We start from the raw sequence: 23,054 nt of genomic DNA on the forward strand, positions 1-23,054 counted from the left end.
CCCTCCATGTTTTTCTTAGCTCTTTTGGTCAGAATTAGAGTTTGGTGGGTGATTGAATAAGTTCTGGGATTTTTCATGAGTTTGGATGAATCAGGCAGTACTGCAGATAATAGAATTTGGGGCTTAGGAGACAAATGTAAAAGGTGAAAAATGGATAGAGACCCTGAACTCTAACATTATCTTCATGTTGACTAGCTTTTCTCTTAGTATTCTTGAGGGATTCTATTCTGAAAAAAAAAAAAAAAATATATATATATATATATATATATATATATATATATATATATATATAGTCATTTCATTGTTTATGTCACTTGGGAGGTTTATCAAGATATTGGAAAGTGATTAAATATAAATTCCATCACTCTCATGTTAGAACAGTACTTGTTAATAAATCTTTTAAAAAATGAGGAAAAACTAAATTAAACATGATGATATTCATGTATCTCATAATAAATGAATATGACATTAGCTTGAAATGTGAAACTATTTAACACCATCTTTTTTTCAGTCCTTTGGGAGACCACAAAGAGAATATGTATTGTAAGTTAGTGGTTCAGTTTTTCAAAATATAAATCAATGATCAATAGTAAAATTAGCCTCTATGGATAAAGGGTTGTGAATAAATTGATTTATAAATCTTGTTTTTTGTTACCTACTCACCCATAAACCTGCCCCCGTTTTACTGCCTCCTCATATTATTAAATGGTGCCACCATTAAAGTATTTGTTCAAGCTCATAACTGGTGATCCCCCTTAACTCGTGAACATTCATTTACATTCCACATCTAGTCCATCAGTAAATCTTACCTCTGCCTACCAAATAGATTCCTAAAGAAAAAAATCCTACCACTTCCACCACCAGCACTATGGTACAATCACCTTTCAGGGGACTACTTCAATATCCTCCTAATTGTCTTCCTGCTTCTACACCACTTCATCCTCCCAGCCTTGAACACCAAGATGCCAGAATGATACTCCTGGAATATAAATGATACCAGGTGCTCTTCTTTTTTCAAAACTCTTCAAAGAAATTCCATTATGTTTAGAATAAAACCCAAGTTCTCTCCATGTTCTTACAGGGCCCTGCCTGCACTGGCCCATGGCTTTCTCTGAACTCATTGCCACTCTTTTCTTACATCAATGTAGCTACAATGGCTTTCTTTGCTAAACCTCAAACATTCCAAGTATATTCCCATCTCAATGCCTTTGCACTTGTTCTTCCCTCTGCCTGTCATATACTTCCTCCAGGTATTCATGTGGCTCATTTCTTCCCTTCACACACATCTGTTTCAAACCATCTTCAAAGAAAACTTTCCTGACAGTCCTCTCATAGGGCCTGCATTAGCCTCTATCTCTTTAGCTGGTTTATTTTTTATAGTGCTTATAATCACCTGGTGTATTAGTATGTTTCTGTTGCTTATAACAAAATACATGGAACTGGGTGGTTTATAAAGAAAACAAAATATATTGCTTAGAGTTTCTGAGGCTACAAAGTCCAAAAGCCAGGGAACACAGCTGTTGAAGGTCTCAGTGGTGGCCACCGTGATGGCAGAGTATCACATTGTGAAAATGGTGGAGCAGAGGGAGCAGAAAGAGACACAGACTCTCTTATCTCTTCTTTTAAAGCCCTCAGAACCACACCCCTGACCACCAGTTTTAATCCATTCGCTACAGCACAATCCTACAATCCAATCACCACTTCAAGGCTGCACCTTTCAATTACCTTAATAGGATTTCCCATCCTCTTAACAGTCACAGTGGGAGCTAAGTTTCTAATACATGAACTTGGGGGACATAATTCAATCCACTACACCTGGCATTATATTATGTTTGTATTCATTTACATGTTTTACATCTCTCTCTGGAATGCAGGCTCCATAAAAGCAGGAGTTTTATCTGTCTTGTTCACTGTTATATCCCCTAGTGACTAGAACAGTGCCTGGCAAAGAGGAGATGCTTTAAAAATATTTGCCAAATGAATGAATGAATGTATTTGTCTTATTTTCATTATGAGCAATACTTATCAAACTAAATGAATAAAATACTAAGTATCAAAGTTAGTCAAATGATTTTCTTGATTTTCCTCAATACATGTATTTTGATAAGTATATTAAAAGTTATGTCCTTGGAACTATTTTTTTCTGTCACTTTGAGACTTAAATCGAGGTTATCTTGTATATCATTTAGTTTATTCATAAACTGCTCTCCCTGCACCTTTCTGCTTGGGTGATTTTCCAGTCCTCCCTCTTTGAGGCTTTTGAGTCTCCATGACTGTTGTGAATCACTATAATTATTTGCAACAGAATGGAGAAATTTTGCTAACCCCAAGAGATAAGTGAAAAATAATGCATTGTTTTCCCCCCAAATGGATTTACCTTGCATATGTCGGTATTTTCTCCTGTTCATTACTTTCTTCTCCAAGAACCATGAGATCGTGTCTACATGCTACCACTTTCACCAGATCTATGCTCCACTATTAGAAACTAATGTTAAAACATTCCATGCCAAAGTAAGCAGAACTGAAATTCCACTCTGAATCATTTAGAGGTTGAAGCTCAATGGGTGATCCACATTCCCTTGACTGGCTAGGAAAACAAGAGTTGTTTGTCAATTCTTTTATGTTAAAAAACTATGCAATAACAAATAACCCATTGTAAAGTGGAGTGAGTCAGTAAAATTGCCACAAAGCATGTCTTATTGTCAGCGGTGTAAATCTGTGAATATCGCTTTGTGACCAGTTTAGCTGGTGGATTGAAATGAGGTTATAAAGAAGTTACCACAATGCATCATAAATATGCTCTCATCTATGAGCATCTTTATGGATAACTAAATGCCATTTTCATCCTTTTATCTCTAATTTAGTACTTACTACTTTTAGGTACTTGATAAATGCTCTCGAAATTGAATTATGGAGGCACTTATAATTATCTAGATTGTAAGCTCTGTGAGGTCTTACAATCTTTAAAAGTTGTGTTTTGTTTATCTTTGAGTTCTTTACAGTCCCAGTACATTGCTTTGCATATACAAAAATCTTCAAAATGCTTTTGTTGGATTAAATTATTGAAGACAGATCAACTCCCCTACTGTGGAAACTAATGTGAAAAGTACTAATGATTCTTAAAGTCAGGGTTTAAACTCCTTTTGAACCTTTGGTTAAAAATTATCCTAGTTTATTATTTTATAAACAGTAATATTTTTCTTATCAGGCTACATAGAATGCTAAATGCTAGTGTCCCAGACTTTGATGGATATCATACAATAGATTTATTTTCTATCTACTGTATACATGCACTTAATCTGTTATTCTATTTAATGTTCACACCAATCCATTTGGGAAGACTATTTATGTCACATTTTACATATGACAAGACTGAGACTAAGAGATATTGAATAACTTCTCCAACTTGCAGGCAACTCTCAGCAAGGCAGAGTCAGAAATTATTAGACCCATGTCTTTCTGAGAGCTAAGCATGTGATCATTTCTACTTTACTGTAATGCTTCTAAGAAACAAAGTGGAAACAAAGAAACTAGTTTAAATATATTATGAAAATTATCTATGATTTTGAATAAACAAATTTTATGGTAGGATAAGTATAGGTATCCAAGAAGCATCCAGTATTATTAATAGTATTTGAGGGATTAATATGTGAGAAACTAAAATTAAATTTTAAGGGGCGATTGTTCAACAGAGAAAGGTACATTCATCCTAGATACCTCACATTTCTCTCCTCTTTACAAATATTAGAAAGACTCAATAATCTGGGACTCTTTACCCTGGTCTGTTGTCATTTTTGTTTTAGGAAGAAAGCATCCTATTTTTCACTGTTCCATAACTCACATGTACAAGTAATGGGGAAAAGAAGGAGAGACTATATACCTTTATGAATAGTTAGGGAACCTTGACATGGATAAGGAGAATCAATTCTGTGCACGTCTTCATATATACCGACTTCTAGATGTTTCTCTAACTGGCAGCTAGTAAGCAAAATGAACGTCCTTAAAATTCCCTTTCTACTCTGAAGAACAGTTTTGTAAATTGACATATATTAGTAACTCTGTAAGAGAGGTCTGTTATTATTTTAAATGACTCTATCAGCTTTAATGTTGTCAATAGGATGTTCTGAAAAATGAAATGAGGGCTTAAAAATACTATTGTTGGTAGATACAAAGTTGTATTTAATGCTTAATTAGTAAGAGAAATGTCTCTAGTATAATTGTTTTGTTTTCTTGGTAAACAAAATAGGATTTAAAACCACCTTGTGCTGTTGTACATTCTTTAGTTTTCCAGTGATTTCAGTTAGTGTTTGAGTGTGCACGTGTGTATGTGTGCATTAGAGACAAAAGTGTCCCCCAAAGACACTTTGTTTTCTTGACAATAAAATTTCATGGTCTAACGCTCATAACTTTGCTTTTTTTATTGTAAGTAATTTGCTTGAATTTCCTTTTAGTTCCACCTTTCCAGTTCAGTCTTATGTGAATTAAATTCAACCAATATTTATTAAACACCATAATGTGCCCAAAACATTTAAATAATGGATAATTCAGTGCATGTCTTTTCTTTGTGGCAGCAAAATCGGTCACCTTCAAATGACTGTGGAACTGAGCTACATTTTAGCTTTAGCAGTCACCTCCTTTTCACAGTCATTTTGCCATTGTGTCAAATTAGTAGTTCATTTGTTGTGCTATCTGGAAGTTTCCATTTACTTTTATCAAAGACAGGCGAACCATACGAGAAATGTGCCTAACTAATACCTGTCATAGCATAATACCAAAACATGACACTGATACATGATGACAGATTATACTGCAAGAGCTCTCTGCTCTAGGTTATGATGATTTAGTTGCATGTTTTCATTCTTTTAACAGATTACACACACCTCGAGGGGAGACTTCGCACAGATCTATGCAGTAGTTGCTTGACAGAATTTTCAAGGAGCATGTAACAAAGAATTGCAAGGAAAAGATCTAGCAAGGACTCTAGCTTAAATTTGCTGTTACCTTTGGCAAGTCATTTAATCTCTTTGCACCTCAGATCCTAGATGTCTAAAACAAGGGAATTGAATCAACCCAGACTTTAATTTATTTTTATTATTTTTAAACTGCAGATCACTGTAAGATATAAGGGCAGAAACCAGAGATACTCAAAATCCTCCATCACAATATCTGGCACATTACAATGTTTAATATGTATCAGTTGAATTGAATTGAATTTGTTCAGTCAAAATCTTGGGGGAATGCTGATGTGTAAGGTAAATAAAAGCAGAGGTGCTTTTGTCAAAGAGGAGTGGGTGACATAAGACATGGAGTTAAGTACAGAGGGCCACCACTTGTATCCATTTTCACTTCATTTGTCCAGAGGAGCACTGTACAAATCATATGGCTTTAGGGAACATGGTTTAAAAATCAAAGAACATAACAACCATAGAATTCTTTCTGTATTCAATGTTCTATGGTTTCATGACTGAGCTTTAAAGAATTCCTTTGTTAACTTAAAGTCTGTCACATGAGAGTAATATGAAAGGTCTTAAGGATGTATGATTATGCCACAAAGTGGGTGGTGGGTTGGGTAGAGAACCACAAAACCATTTTATATTTATGAACAAATGTGCTACATATGGATTTTATTATCTTTCTCTACAGATCTTTTTTCCTATTACCACATACTAGTGTGAGATGTGTTCGAATAGGGAAGATTTCTCTCAGTTGCTTTCTGTAACAAACTGCCAAATTGTCTACTTGTAACAACATAATCATAAGATTTTATCAACTGAGTTAATTTACCAAATAAATCAGTTATTTTGATACCATCGTTGCTTTTGAAGTTCACTGAAATTGTTTGATAACCGGAGTCTAAGAAATCAGGCTTTTTGACTACAAATGGTGAACTATTTTGCTAACTTTGAGTGGATAGGCTGATTATTTAGGTGGTCAGAGAATAAAGTCCATTAAGATCACTTTGGGCAAGAAATAAGAGTATTTAAGGTTAATAAGAGTGATGTCATATATTTGAGAACGATTTCAAAACAATTGATATCATCCTGTTACCCAAACTTTCCTTCCCCTTTATTCTCATTCACTTATTAAATCATAATAAAGGTGAATGAATAATGCATTCAATTAGTTATGAACAAAAGCTATCACTCCTTTGTGAGGTTGGTCTCCCAAACCAGGATTCTTAAAACTTATCTGTTTTTCTGACCTGGGGTACATCATCCTTTTGCACTGATTGTGTTTTCTGTTAAAGAGAGATCAAGGCAAGCTGCCAAAGCAACTTGAATTCTTGAATCCTCTGGCAATAAGTACATGTAGTCAACTCTTGGCAGTTCTGTCTAGATCAGACTTCCAGTTATCAACGAAGCTGGCATGTCCTCCTGGCAATGAAGAAATAAAGGCTTCAAAGCAAAAACATTTAGTACAGCAACCCTTAGTTGATCATTTCTCACTTGATACAAAGTAGAAGTTGCAGTGACAGGTTTCAAGGGACTCAGGCAATTCAATCAGAGAAAGCAAGGTGGGGGGCAGGAAGGCTAATGAAGGAGAACTGACTATTTTCCTAAAGTTCAGATAGTCTAGTTTAAGTAGGAATGAAATGTGCAATAGGAAACTTCAAGACGCTTAATTAAAAACTCTCAGATTCATAGGCTGATAATTGAAATTGACAAAAGCACAGAGCAGAAGTGTGTGGAAGCTTAAAATCAAAGAGAGTATGTCTTGAAAATTAGCAATAAATACTATTAAATGTAATGGTAATAGTAATAAAGGGTTTAGACTAAATGGAAAATATCATTTAAAAAATATTTTCTTGGTGTAGGCGTGCATGCTTGTACATGTACTAATTTAATGCCACATTGCTACCCCATTTAGAGAATATGTATGTAGGAAATACTTAATGTAATTACTAGACTGTAGGTTTCAAGGGGATGTGATCCAGGGTATGGAGACTAGGAATAAGATTAAGAAGTATGAGACAATGTATGCTAAAAAATAGTTGTAACACATGCCACATTTATAACATGCAACTTAAATTAATATAGAAAAAAAAATGGGGACATCCCTTTAAAAGAAAAACAAGGCATAAACTGAAAATGTTTTGTGAAGCATAGTCATAAGTTCTTAGGGACTGACCAATCCCAATTCTGTAATTCAGTAGTGTCATGTGACTGTCAATCTAGAAGTTTTATATTTTACTCATGTACAATATAGCTTGTCAGCTTGCATTAAGGTACTACTTGCAATATGTAAGTCATTACGTGGTAGAGTGCTTTGACACTACTTTAAGAATGAATAATATTTGGGAAAATAAACTGTATTCTACCCTTTAGTTCATGCAATGTAACTATAATTCTCTGTATTATTATTATTATTATTGTTGTTGTTGTTGTTTTTCAGCCCCTCTGACTGATAAGCCACCCAAGCTTTTGTATCCTGTGGAAAGTAAACTGACAATTCAGGAGACTCAGCTGGGTGAGTAATTCTTAATACACTTTTCTCAATACATTCTGACAGATAATAAGCCTAGATTGTAACCTGATGTGATACTCTGAGCTAAACCCATGTGTATTTACAGAGAGCAGAATTAGAAAATGTCCGCATACCTAGCATTCCATTCCCTGCAGTACATGCCCTAGGACCAACTTGGACATGTGGATATAAAAACTCATATGCTATTTAGATGGTTGTTAGGAAATGAGATAGGCTGAAGATTTAGTGATGGTATTTTAGTGCCATTTTATAATGCTTGAATTGTTTTTTTTTTAAAGGCAATATGGAACTAATTTGAGTTATAAAATCCACTAATATATTAAAATGCGATTTTTGAAATTTTGAGGAAAGGATGCAAATTCATTAAAATAAATGTCACCATTTTGGTTAAAAAGCATTTTAATGTAATCAAATAGAATGTAAATTATGCTACTTAAGTTTTGGATAATATATTAATAAAAGGTGAGCAAATGACTTTTGGTCAAGGGACTAGTAGATTTGAGACATAAGGCCATGGACACAATATGCTTTGATAAAAATTTTCAGTTGTACACAAATCAGAATTCTAAAATACTTACCTTGAAGCTAACTCTAGGATTTTTGAGTCTTATTTAGCTATATTCAGTTATACCAAATTGTGGTAAATTTTCCCTTTTAATTATAAATATATAGAGTACATTCTATTATATCATCATAGGTTTTATTTTTATTTGAAATGTAGTATGCCTGTATATATCATACAATTCAGCAGAGAATGATTTGCTTTTAGTGATTTTGTATAAAAGATTATCAAAAGTAATTTTAACTATGCGTGTTTGTTAAGGAATTTCTTCTTACATTAATAATTCAAGAGTGAAAATGTTTTAATAACATATCCAAAGTTATAGTGCATAAAAATATAATGGTTTTAGAATCTATAAAATTATTGTAATCAGTGGATTTTTAACACTGGGAATGCTTATTTTTGCTAACTTCGAGTCATAAACATATGCAGAATTTATAAATCTCAGAGTGTTAATATGCTTCTTTGATGGCAAATTCAACCCTTTTTTAATTAATACATATGCATGCAAATATTATTATAATTGTTATTTTGAGATGGAAAACTACAGGTAGCATTAAAACAACACAGTATATGAACAAAACAGATGTACTAAAATTGTATCATGCTCTACTTATGCTATGGTCTATTTAATTATATTCGAATTTATTGCTACTTTATAAAGAAATTTTGAAATGTAAATTCTCCTAAGTAACCATTGTCATACAGACTTTCAATAACTCTTAGGAAGATGTATTTCTAAGGAGTTACTCAAAACTATAAACATCTTGGGCCAAGAAGGAAGAGATTTATGGTACCAGCTATCTGTAATGAACACAGCAAAAATGAAATTAATTGTATGTTTTTACTTGACAACATAATCAAAAGAATTTTATGAATAACAGTTGTCCATTGGATTTTTTTTCTTGTCCCTGAATTTATAATAAATTGGATTGTTCTCTATCTCCTACTACAGTATTTTACAAAATGGAATAATTTGTAAAGCTTTTTTTTAATACATTACCCTTCTTGAATGAAGTCTTAAAGACTAACCATACCAATTTGAAAATATGAAAATTTCTTATACAAATTGGAAGGTTTGACTTTACTCATGCATTCATTTGAAGAAATATGGTCACGTCTATTACCAAAATGCTGCAAGACATACTCTAACTTCTTTACTGTCACTAAAAAAAGGACTCATGAGCTCTTTTTAACCACTAACTAAACTAAAGACCTGGGGTTTAGATTCTATAAAAACAACCTTTGTTTTGTTTTATTTTCTGATTCCAGTTCTCAGCATATCAAATAAATCATTCACTAGTTAGAAAAATGTAACCTTGATTCTTGGATTTTTGAGCAATAGTTGGTTTGAAATAACTACCTTGCTAGTATGGTTACTACCTTGCTAGCACTGCTAGTAGGCAAATAACTGATCAAAAACAATAAATGAAAATAGGAAAGTATATTAAAGACAAAAAAAAAGACCTGAGATACCTAAAATATACTTGTTTTCTAAAATATGTACCTTGACTTTTTACTTCCTTAAGGATTTAATTTTTGTCATTTACAAATTTGAAAAAGCTATCAGTTTCAACAGGTTCAAAACGTGATATCAAATTCTGAGAAAGGGGAACTGAGTGAAAAGTCATAGGATGAGAATAAGGAGGGTGGCCTGCACCGGTGTTGGGAAACCTATCAGTGGTGTCTACTCTTATGATAAGGAGAAAATCTCCAACAGAATTTCATTGGCCAAGAGTTCAGGGGTCTGCCTGAACCTGTTCCTAAACTGGGAGTTGAGCTCAGAGGGTAATAAAACTCCTGTATGCGCTGTATTTTAAGAAGAATCATCCAGAACTATACAAAGCTTAGCAGTTGCATGTCTAATGATCTGACTTGAGCATCCTGGCTAAGTTACACACACATCCAACCAACCCTGGTAACTAAGTCCATCAGTTGCGTAGTTTGTTCGCAAATATATACAATTCATTAATAACGCACTTCGATAAAATTATGAAGTTCATGGATTTGCCCTTCATCTCCAAATTCATTTTTCTCTATTTTCTACCGATAATGCCTACCTTCCTCTTTTTGTATCCGTTGTGTCCTCCTGTTCTTCTCCTTCATCTTCTCAAACTAAAAATGGTTTGATAGTGATCATTTAAACTATTTCAATGCAGAAAGCAAAAGGCACTAATAAGCAAAGTACTTAGGAAAAAAAATATACTAGTAACTAAGTTCATATTAAAATATATAAATTGAATTTCAACCAATATTTGATCATAGCCTGGCATTTCCGCTTTAAGTGGCATCTGTGTGTTATTTCTAAATGTGAAAAAAAGAACTTTGTCCCTTTTAAATAACTTTCAGGCATCAGCAAATATATGGACAGCACATTCTTGGGCAAGAGGCCCAGAAATCACACTGTACAATTCTTAAGGTCAATCCAGGAGGTGAACCTGACTTAGTTCTTTCAGGCTGCTGTAGTCAATCAAAAGACAGACACAATTGTCTTGCTGAGCTTGAGGCCAGAGGATGTCATTCAGAGATGTGGCCTGCCTCTTATGGCCAGGAGCCCACTTTCAGAAGTTTCCAGAGCAGAGGATGGCATATTCCATCACTACCAAACTTTCAAAAGATAGAAATCCATCCTACCTTTGACTTAGTGAGACAAATGTTTTACAACCCAGAATTTACCGAAAAGTATCATTAATTATTCATCTAGATGTGGGTATCACTTTATTTAAATTTTGGGTTTTGCTTTAAAAATAATTATGTAGGTTAGTGGTAAATTCTTGGGGGAAATAGAGAAATTTGGGGAAATAGGGATCTTGTTTCTTACACTCTACATTATAAACACACTCTTCTAATAAATGTTCTCAGAAAACACCCTTTTAATGGCTGCATAATATCCATGTAAATGTCCTATAATTTCATATATGTTGCTAGGAATTTGGATTGTTCCAATTTTCATTGTCATAATGATATGGTGATCTTTACCTACACATTTCCCCTGACTTTATAGTTATTTCAACAGGAAAGATTATTAAGAAGAAAAATACTGTATAAAAAGAAATAATTTTGTTAAAAGTTCTTGCTACACGTTTTCAGAATTCTTACCAGAGAAGTTGTACAAAGTCTCACCAGAAGTATATAATGAGTATAATAACTTTTTAATCTTTAATAAAATTAATAAAATAATATACCTTTATAACATAGAGCTTTTAAAGAACAAAAATTTTCCTTTGATATCAAAATCACTTTTCCGTCACCTCTTTTACCTTTTTCTCTCTATTCACTCATTGAATACACATGCCCTTCCTTTTTTTGAGTTTATCCACATTTGGAGGATCTACTCCATTTAGGTAAGTGTCTATGGTTGAGGAAATATAGAAACAACTGAATGTCAACAGTCCCTATCCATTTTCTTCTTGCTCATCCCAATGCTTAACTAAGACCTTTCTCTAGATTCTATGTTTCTTAACTAAGTACTCAGTAATTTTGTGATGTACTCTGGGCACATGAAATGTCGATAAATACTAATTGACAATAAGGTGTACATACCACAAAGGGCACACATCTCTAAATTTTCTGCAAGAGAATATAATGAGGAGACTGATCTGGATAAGCCGCCCAACAGCACTCTAATTTTTCTTTACTAATTTATTTTCATTTGTTAAGTTTGTTAAAAAACAAACATTTAGTGTATCTTAGTGAGTAACAAGGATTCACCAGATGTTAACATCTAAAAGAAAACGGTTGATGATATAATAAAACTCCAAAATTTTAAACATCAATCATGATAAAAAGACACATATATATGTAACATTATCCAATTTAACTATAGGCTAATTAAAATAAAATATCACACTAAATTAACTAGCATTCCTTGCCTTATTCCACCTTACTGTAGTTTGCAGAATTTTTAATTTTAAGTAGACTGAGGGGAAAATGTCCATACTTTATATAATAGGTCCACATTTATATTTTTATAGAAAAATCTTTGCCATGAAAATGATACCTTATTTAGTTTACTTTGTTGCTAAAATAAATATTTATTAAGATATACTCTACTTTGATGCTTTATATATTCTGGAAATGTGTATAGAAATATATTATGTGTGGAATGTGTTCTATTACAAATATGCTAGTTGAGGTTCTTTTTGTAATTTTTATTTTAACATTTATTTGTACATATGAGTGAGGTACAGTGTGTTGTTTCAATACATGTATATACTGAACAATGACTCACTTAGGGTAAATAGCATAGTTTTGTACCCATTAGTCCACCACTTTTCCTCCTCCTCCCCCCACTCCCTCAGCCCCAGTGACCATTATTCCACTCTCTACCTCTATGAGAACCATTTTTTTTTAAGATTCCACATATGAGTGATATCATGCAGTATCTGTGCCTGACTTACTTAACGTGATGGTTTCCAGTTTCATCCATGTTGCTGCAAATGATAGGGTATCATTTTTTAAAAGAGCTGAGCAGTATCCCTTTGTGTACATATACCAATTTTTTAAATTTCTTCATCCATTGATGGACATTTAGGTTGATTCCATCTCTTGGCTATTGTGAATAATGTTGTGATGAACATGGGAGTGCAGATGTCTCTTTGATATACTGATTTCATTTCCTTTGGGTATACACCCAGTAGTTAGATTGCTGGGTCATAGGGGAGATCTATTTTTAGTTCTCTGAGGAATCTCCATACTGGTTTCCACAGTGTCTGTACCAATTTACACTCCCACCAGCAATGTAGGAGAGTTTCTTTTTCTCCACATCCTCACCAGCATTCATTATTTTGTCTTGTTGATAATAGCCATTCTAACTGGAGTGAGATAATATCTCATTGTGGTTTTAAATTGCGTTTCCCTGATGATTAGTGATGTTGAGCATTTTTTCACGTCCTGATTTCAAAATATGCTATAAAGCTAAAGTAAACAAAACAGCATGGTACTGGCATAAATTGACCAATAGAATACAATAGAGAGTCCCAAAATAAACCCATATATTTACAGCCAACTGATTTTCTACAAAAGTGCCAAAAATATATACAAGAAGGAAAGAACAGCCTCTTTAACAAATGGTGCTGGGAAAACTGGAAACTAGACTCCTGTCTCTCACCATACACAAAAATCAACTTGAAATGGATTGAAGCCCTAAATTTAAGACCCAAAACTATGAAACTATTAGAATAAAAGATAGGAGAAATGCTACACAAAATGGGAGTGGGCAGTGGTTTTTTGAAGGAGACAACAAAGACACAGGCAACTAAATCTAAAATCACAAATGGGACTACATCAAACTAAAAAGCTTCTGCATAGCAGGGGACACTGTCAGCAAAGTGAAAAGAAAACCCACAGAATAGGATAAAGTGTTTGCCAACCACACATCAGACAAGGGCCTAATTTCCAGAACATATAAGGAACTTAAGTGACTCAATAGCAAAAAAACCCCAAATAACCCAATTAAAAAGGGCAAAGCACCTGAACAAACATTTCTCAAAAGAAGACATGCAAATAGCTAGTTGAGGTTTTAATACAATGAAACCCTATAGGACATCATGTTATGGAGTGGAAAATAGCCCTCTGACATTTGCTGTCTAGTTGCTATTTTCATAGCTGGTATTTTCTTGAAAAAAAAATGCACACCTTCTCTGAACAGTTACTACTCTGACTTTGTAATTTTGGGAAACATTTGGTTCCTCTCTAGAGTGGGGAAATATTTAATATCAATACCCTAGAGACTGAATAATTCAAGTGTTGAATTTGGTACCCAGTTCTGAAAGTGGCATGCAATTCTGTTAATTCTAAAAATTACTGTGTTGCCGAGTTGTGCAAGTGATACAAATAAGACCTTTGTTCCCAGGAATAGAGAAGTCATCATTGACTGGGTTTTTCTATCTATAATTACTCTATAGCTTGTTGTGAGTAAATGTAATGCTGTTGACTCAATTTTATGTGCCATAAGAAATGTACAAGACATATTTTCCACTGACAAACTCAAATAAAATAAAACATAAAATCTTTCTTTCTACTAGAAAAAAACAATAATATCCAAAGTCCAAGTTTTTGATGAAAAATGATATGCTTTTTGCCCACTTAAGAAAGACATACAAATCAGCATAGTTCTATTGCCTGAAATAAACCTTATTAGACATAAATTAGAGCTTCTGGATGAATAGAAATCATAATGAAAACGTGTAAAGGTAGATACAAAATGGTATTATAATTATTTAAACCGATGTCATTTGGTTCTACTCAATCCAAATTTATTGTGTCATGATAAATGAAAGTAATATCTCTTAACAGCTGTTTTAGTTTGATGTGTTATTTCTGAAACCAAAAAACACCTTAAAATTGTGATTCTGACCTGAAAAAGAATACTTGTCATATCATTATTTAAGTTAATATTTTATATCCTTAACAAATGATAAATCAATAAATGGAAGCTAGTGTTAGTATTCTTAGGTCATTATGTGACCTAACATATGAATCTCACAGATTCTCAAATTCAGTCTTTCTTTGGTGATAGAGGAGGAACACATTGGGGAAAAAAATGCAGCTTTGCTTTAAAATCTGCTATCTTAGCAGAAGTCAAGCTTCCTCTTTAAGTTTTAAGTGCCCAAGGCCTAGTGTTAGGACAGGTTTGAAACCCTAAAAAAGATGGACATGGAAGTTAGAACAGTTCCTATGGGCCACTGATATCTAAAAGTTTGGAAGCCATTTAAAGCACTTGTTAAAAATCATCATGTCAAAGAGATACCTGCACTCCCATGTTTATTGCAGTGTTATTTACGATAATCAAGAGTTGGAACCAGCCTAAATGCCCATCATCAGATGAGCGGATAAGGAAACTGTGGTATATCTGCACAATGGAATACTACTCTGCTATATAAAAAAAAATGAAATACTACAGTTTTAGCAACATGGGTGGGCTTAGAGAAAATTATATTAACTGAAATAAGCCAGGCTCAGAAAGAAAAATACTGCAAGTTCTCATTTATTTGTGGGAGCTAATAAAAATAAATAAGTAAGTAAACAAACGAATGGGAGGGGGTGAAGAAGACACAACAACCACAACTCCTTGATTTTGTTAAGACATGTGAACAGATATGATGTTGATGGGGGGAGGAAGGATAGGGAGGGAGGAAAAGGAAGGACTGATAAAGGGACACAAAAATCAACTGTTACTATATTGTATATTGATAAATTAAATTTTTTTTTAAAAGTTTTGAAACTCAGGCCAGAGACAATATAAGTGAGTCCACTTGTTCTTTTACCCAGGGAAAGGGCCAGAAGGGAGAAAAGATGGGAAGAAAGAAAAGGTCCTAATTATCACAAAATCAATTCAGAGAGTCCATTGAAATTCCCAGCCTCCAGTCTGATCCCCTTGTTGGACATCGACATGTATTATTCAGATTGCTCTTCTGCTATAGCACTGAGAGTATTATTTTATTTGTCATTGCCAGTTAAGAAACTATACAGGTGTAAGTCTTCACAATTTTAGACTAAGAACTTTAGTAGGTGGAGAGGACTTGGAAGTTATCAGGTCAAACCATTCTCATTTTATTGACGAGAAAACAGAGACCCAAAATGGCTACATGTTTTTTTGTCAAAAATTTACAAAAATCTGTCATCGCCATCTTCATCTTCTCCTCCTCCTCCTCCTCCTCCTCCTCCTTCCAAATAAGAGGCAGCAATATGGCAGTGGCTCCATGTTCAGGTCATTGTGTCAGACAGAACTGCGTCACAATCCAGCTCTGCCACTTACTACTGGTTTGACCTTGAGCAACCAGTCCTCGGTTTCTTAATCAATAAAAGAGGTACCAAGATAATACTACCTCTACAGAGTTAGTGTGGGTATTTAATCAGAAAATGCATGTGAAGATTAGTCTATTGCCTGGCATGTGTTAAGTAGTCAATACATGCTTGCTATGAGTAGAGATATTTAAATTCTATAAATAGAAGCCTGCATATAGAAGATTACTGAAATGCATTTTGAATATTAATGCTTGTTTGATCATGCTTATATTCTTGCTAGAGTGTCATACTATGGCAGCAGATATGGGCTTCATTACAAGAAGAATGATATTTTAGAAAATTAATTTCCATATCCTCCCTAAGAACACAAAATGCATACTAAATTTGTGTACTTAAATGAGACCTTATCTTATAGAAATTATTGATTTTAGATTACTTAATTCATTAACAAGTTTACCTAAATGCATGTACTAAGTACATAATTATAACAGAAGAAAATGATCCCTATTCTTACTTTTAAAAAATGACAATTTAGTTGAAACTATGCGACACAAATTTATAAATGACCATCAAAATGAAAGTAAAAATGAAAGATATTTTTTATAAACAAAAGATATTCAGGTATAATACTTTTTCAGACAAGGGATGTGTAGAATAATTTTACAAAACAAAGCATCAGACCACTATGCCTGTCAACTTCCTCATGAAGGTTTTGTGATAGTCATATTCATTTTAGAGAAAAATACCTTTTCCTTGATAAGCGCTGTTGTCACATAGTTTCTAATTCATTCATAATGATTGAAGTATACTAGCATAGAAAAAGGCAGTGAGTATCCTATGTTAACAAGAACTGCTCCTGAGTTTGTGAAGAAAATGCCAGTTCATCAGAAATAAATCTATCAAAGGATATTATGGTGTAGAATATTGAAAGAAGTTTCAGAGTAAGAGTATGCACCACATGACTGATGTCCATTAAAATGGTAACTATAAAAAGACCCACATCATTTAAAACTTGAACATAAAGAGAGATGTTCATCCATAAATTTTCTCTTGAATTTTGTCTAAATAACTGAGCATTCCTAAATTATATGCAGACTCTTCATTAAAAATTACTTGTGCTTGAATATGATTATGAAAATAGGATACCAGTATTTTATGGTTTAATGTTAAATCATTTAGCATTCCACTCAAACCTTACTCTCCCAACTTAGTATGTTCCTACAGACTTGTAGGTAAATTGAATCATAATTTCAGAGAAATGTTCCCTTCATTTTTGATTGATCTTTAATTAGCAGTGGCTTAATATGTCAGCTTTAAGAGTCTCTGTCCCCCAGTCTCTTTTAAGCAGCCAGTGATCAGTGAAAGAATTATATGCACAAAGGAAATATGCTATTTAAAGAAACTCTGTGGTGAATAATTTTATGTAAGAATCCTTTTGTAATTGAGTAATTTCCCCCATAACTTTTCTCTGTGGTAAAGCAGGTTTTTACATTTTCATAAGATGAGGTTCTTCGGTATGAAATTACAGGTGGCATTTCTAACTAACCCAGACAAAGGATCAGCCACGCATAACCTCTTGTGATTTCCTCTTGTCTATCAGTGGAAACAGATGTCCCCATTGTGACTTTCTGCCTTTTCTGAGGAAATATTAAATTTTATTCACCAGCTTCAGAATGAACACTATTTCGTTTTAATCTAATTCTTTGAAAACTGATGTGGACTATTTAAGTAACCAGAATATTTCATATTCAATTATGACAAAATAGTTTATTTTTATAAGGGATACATCCATTAAGAAGGCCACCCTACTATCTAATCTGTCTTGGTTTTGTTGAAATGTATTCTAATAATGACTGTCCATGGTTTAATTTGTTTTTTCATAGTTATAACTGTGACGAGAGTTCTCATTTCCAAATTTAAAGGGAAGATTTTATATTTTGATTCTTCTGGAATTTATATGGCCCTTTCATTACATCATTCTGCAATCACTTCTTTTTATCTTAACGTACTCATATGTATTTAATAATGTTTTTATTTTTAATATAAAAGTATATACGATGCAATTTTATTTGTAGCTTTATGAATGAAGCTGTTACCAAGATGTGCTTAAACATATACTCCAAAACATGCCAGATGTTTACGCAAGTTGGATGCATGGAGTATCCATAAGGTTTTAAAACCTAAGCCCCATAGCACAGCCTTTCTTTTCAATTCACTGCACACAAGCCCAACACTACTTTCTCAGAAACACTAATGCTCTTTTTTAAAACTTTGTAATTAAAATTTATAAAATCTAATTATGACTTATACTAAACAATTAGATAATAAAAGAAAAGAAAAAAGCTTCATAAAGAATTTTTGTTTTTCAAAATTCACCTATATTGAAGTAAGTCTTGGCCCAATGATCTTGTCAGAAAATACCTCCCACTGCTACATCTGGTTCACAACAAGCCTTCATATTGCTTAGGATTCCAAGAGAGTCTCACTTACATGCAGACTACAGGCTTTTTTGTTTTCTGAGAGTTTTTGTTTCTAGTTTAATAAAAGCAGGGCACCCACCTCCAACTTGCCTGCTGAAGAACTGTGTTTACAGAACCTTGGCAGCCCTTTGAGCAGGAAGAGAGCACAGAAAAGTGTATTGCTTATCTGGAAAAATGAAATTGAGTGCATCCTGTCACATCAAACCATCATTAGAAATAGGATACTTACAATATGACAAGTCCTAGGAAAATTTGAGATTATTACCACAAATATTCAGTAAGAAACCATTATGTGAAATAGCATAGGAAAAGTTCAGGAAAACTGTGTTTATGTTCTCTTCTTAAAAGTTTTAGTGTTTTTGATGGACAAGTATTTCTGAGATGAAAATGTCAATAATCTTGGCAACTTTAAGACTTTTTAATTCATTGGTTTGAATTTTTACTGCTTTCTGAAGATGTTACTATTTTTGGCTAAAATGACTTGGGATGCAATTAGACTATTCTTATGTACTCTGCTTATTGTGTATAGCATGTTTATAAGTAGAATGAATATTTGCTTCAAAATTATATACAGTCATGCATAACAATGACAGTGATACATTCTGAGAAATGTGTCATTAGGTGATTTCATCATTGTGTGAACATCATAGAGTGTACTTACGCAAACCTAGATAGTGTTGTCTACAACACACCTAGGCTCTATGGTATAGCCTACTACATACCTATATCTTATGGGACCACCATTGTATATGTGGTCTGTCATTGATCGAAACATCATTACACAGTGTGTGATTACATCACATTTTATATTTACTAAAGGATTTATACAAAGATATTGTTCTTAGGCATAAATGTAATTTGTAATGAATTTTTTTTAAAAAGCCCTTCTCTATAATCCATGAATAATGTTTATTAGGATTTGCTACTAATTAAGAAGTGGGAGGAATATTTTTATATAGTGGGAGATAAATAAAACAAGTGAATTTTATATTAGATGAATAAATGAGATTTTTAGCTTCAGGTGAAGTTTAAAGTCACAGAGAACATCAGTGACTGTGTATGAAAGAAATGTTCAATCAAGAGGGAATCCTACTGTTGACAGCTTTCAGGGCAGACAAGACAGGATTTTATTTTCTTTCAGTCACCCTTTATGTGCATGAAATAAAATAGAAAACTAAGGCAACACATAAATAGTTTAGAAGGGAAATAATCCAAAAACGTTTATTTTGCCTCAAATATATAGCTATTTCAAGCAAAAGTTAATTTGAGTTTTCTGTTGTTTGGTTTTGCTTTTGTGGGGTTTTTTTGTTTGTTTGTTTGTTTTTGGTCAACTTCCTGTGCCTAAGCAATTTAAACGTGAAGAGTCACAGGTTCTGATACTTCATAGTCAGGGCTCTGGTCACAAGTGACAAATCATTTAAAAACCAGGAGTGGCGCTGGCCCCAAGGACGACTGGGACAGTGTTAGAATGTTGTCTTTCTTCTCTGATTCTTTGTGCATGTCATCATTTTTTATAAAGGTGTAGAGTGGCGGGACGGGGGATGAGGGATGGAAGGAGGACATACGGGATGAGGACAGTGCTTTGTTCAGTTCTTCTAAGCAGGAGGAAACATGGATCACTAGCTAGAGTTTGAAATTCCCCAAGGACAAACCCTGATTGGCCTAAACTGGGTTATAAATCTAAATTTTGGGCAGGTAACTATGGCATCAGAGGCAAGGGACGTTGGCTCGGTGGCTGTTGTATACTCTCTCTCCTGTGGCGAGGAAGCCTGTATTTTTGTGTGAGTACATAGATACAAGCATACTTCAAAAGGTTCATGGAAGGATTTGTATTATCTCTCAATTCTATTTTTCCACAAACTTTTTGAAGTACCCTCATATATATGCGTGGGGATGGGCTTGTACCAGAAAAAGATGGGGAAAGAAGAAATAGTTACAGAGTCCATCTTTTCATATTCAATATCTGCTTCATTTAATGGCCTTGGTTAATCAATATCTTATTAAGTAAGCTGTCGTCTTTATTATGTCTCTTCATTAACTTAGTGAGGGCAGAACTAGCCATCCTGACACGCTTGAGTACAGTCTCTCTTAGAGTGAAAACTCTTCCTTGCCTTTCCGCCCAACCAGTACTGACACCCCGTCCTGTGCATCTGTAGTGCATGCCTCTCAGCTCCAGACCTGCATTCATCTCTCTGCTGTCTCTAAACTGTGTAGCATATTATCTCTCAATCTTGAACTAATGTCAATTGCAGACCAAATGTCAGATTCTCAACTGTTAAAGACAATCTTAGGAGAAAAAAACCATGTTTTCTAAAAAGATAGAAACACTAAAACATTATTGGTCATAAAGTCAAATTTATGTAATATAAATGAGTAAAGTGAGGCCAGATATAACACAGTAAAGAGCGGCAGAGACCATGGTGAGGTGGGGAATACATGTCCTACCTAAAGGATTTCAAATTCATTTTTAATACCATATTGGCCAAATAACACATGTCTAGTGGGTCGTTTTAGTCCAGTGGCCTGAGTGTCTGATCTGTTAATGGGTAAATCTAGGGTTCATACCACCAAATATTGTTGCACTGTGGAGCCATCTTAAAAATGATGTAGATTCACAGCATGAACTGGATTCAGAATGGCTATCATAGAATATGAATCTGTTCCATCATGCTGCAGATTGTAACATGCTACTGATTGATCCGTATTGTGTTTAGAACAACTAATGTATGAGATCCATCATCTGAGAATCAAGGAGTTGAGCAACATAGTTAAATATGAAAAGAGAATCCCCCCATTACATGACACAAGAATCATTGAGGTAGAATCAAATGGGAAAATTCTCAGAAATCTGGCCCCAAGTTATGCCTATTTTGTTATCACAGACTTATTAAGTTAATGAAAGCAGAAACATCTATTAACTATCCCAGTAGACATTTTTACTTACTCCTCTCTACAAATTTTCCCTGGGTATATCTTTGCTCCTATGGCCCGTTACTTGAGAAATGGCATTACCTAATTGACTTGTGAGGATGTTCCAAGAAAAGGATCAGTGATTCCCCTTGCCTTATTAATTAGAGCCTCCATGTAGCAGCTATCACAAATGTAATGCAATCATCACTTCTATAGATGGCCAGCAGAGTCAAGAGTTGGGGCAACAGAAAGTGGAAGTAGGCAATAGAGTTTTTAGTCCACAATACCAAAAACTGAAACACAATGGGTTTTTCAGACTCAGTTTGGTTTGGTCAAAAAATCCTCTCTGTAAATTGATAATACCAGAATACCTGCCTAAAAAGTATTACATGTTTGCCTGTTATCTTGAAGATAAAGGCCAGTCCCTTCACAGTCTGACTCCATTTTATTATCTTCGTAGTTTCATTCACCCTCCTATTAAGCCCACACCACTGGCCAGGCACTCCTGGCCATACCATGGACCTGCACAACTCTATGCTGTGCCCACCATATGGAATTTCCTCTCCTGCCTCTATCCCTTGTGCCTATCAACTCAAATTTTAAGATCCACTTCAATGTCACCTCTATGAAGCCTTCCCTGAATCTATCCCCACTAGGCAGAATTAAGTACCACCTCTCAAATACCAACAAATCTCTTTTTCACACCTCTATTAGAGCATTTTCCTCATCATTTTGTGTATGTATCTTTGTAAGTCTATCTCCCTTACTGCACTTTGGGACTTTTAGAGGATAGACTACAGTGTTTTCATCTTTGCATCCCAAATATGTAAGTCAGTTCCTAATGCACAGAAATATGTAAATGAACAATTCATGTAGCATTCACTCAGCCTGAATACTCATAAATAAAAAAACAATATTTATATATCACCCTTTTCAGTAGCTGTATTACAGAGTAATGGAGTAAACCACACTAAAATTGTTGGTTTTGATTTGATTGCTTGCTGTGATTGAAGATTCCCCTTCATGAATGAGGAAGACAGATAGATAGAGAAAGGCCCAGGAGTCTGGCTAGGGAAGCCCAGCAATAAATCAAATTCAGATTAGACAGAGGAGAAAGATAAGATGGATATTGAAGGTCACAACAGAGCAGTAGGTTGAGTTTGGAAAAATAAATAGGAGTTAAAAGAACAGTTACATATCACAGTTCAGCTAGGAAACTGGTCAAGGGTAGAGAGTTAACTGGCATCATAAGTTAACTGGCAGATCTCTAAAGTTTAGTCAAGTAGACATTACAATCTTAGGGCCCTAGTTCCATTTACTGCTTTGTTATTGAGTGTCTACTGGGCACAAGGTCTGTTAAAAGCTACATAGGTAGGTAGGGTGATAGACAGACAGACAGACAGACACAGACAGACAGACAGACAGATAGACAGACAGATGCCTGTCCACAAGGACTTTATATTGCAAGTTTGGTTAACCTCAGGATGATCTTTGTTTATCAAGAAGAAGCCAGGACTTTCTATCCTTCCTTATTATTGCAGGCATGACTGAGTGTCAATTCTCATTCAGATGAGCTTTTTAATCAACCAGTCAAGGCACTATAGGTACAGCTTTCCTTGATTAGTGATCATAATTTCCTTTGCTCCTGAAGTATCTTATTTACAAGGTCTTTTCATATGTTGTTTCATTTAGTCTTTTCAATAGCCTATGATGTCTATTTTGCCTCCATTTTACAGATTGTTACCAAAGCTTATGTGCTGCAGTTCTTGGAGCATTTCTATACACAAGTGTGTTGATTGTGGTTTCCTTCTTCACTCCTTTGTTGAGTTCTAATTGTGAACGATACTCCCTTAAATTCATGATCCACC

General features: G+C 34.2%; 1 protein-coding gene across 1 annotated transcript in view; it reads left to right on the forward strand.

The window, feature by feature from the left end:
- IL1RAPL1 (interleukin 1 receptor accessory protein like 1) overlaps window positions 1-23,054 on the forward strand; it is a 633,102-nt gene that overhangs the window by 337,912 nt on the left and 272,136 nt on the right. The window contains exon 5 of the mRNA XM_063084555.1: window positions 7,393-7,467. Within this exon, the coding sequence (XP_062940625.1) occupies window positions 7,393-7,467 (75 nt within the window). The remainder of the gene's footprint in view (window positions 1-7,392; window positions 7,468-23,054) is intronic.

The sequence above is a fragment of the Cynocephalus volans genome, chromosome X (assembly GCF_027409185.1).
Source record: "Cynocephalus volans isolate mCynVol1 chromosome X, mCynVol1.pri, whole genome shotgun sequence".
Classification (NCBI taxonomy): Eukaryota; Metazoa; Chordata; class Mammalia; order Dermoptera; family Cynocephalidae; genus Cynocephalus; species Cynocephalus volans.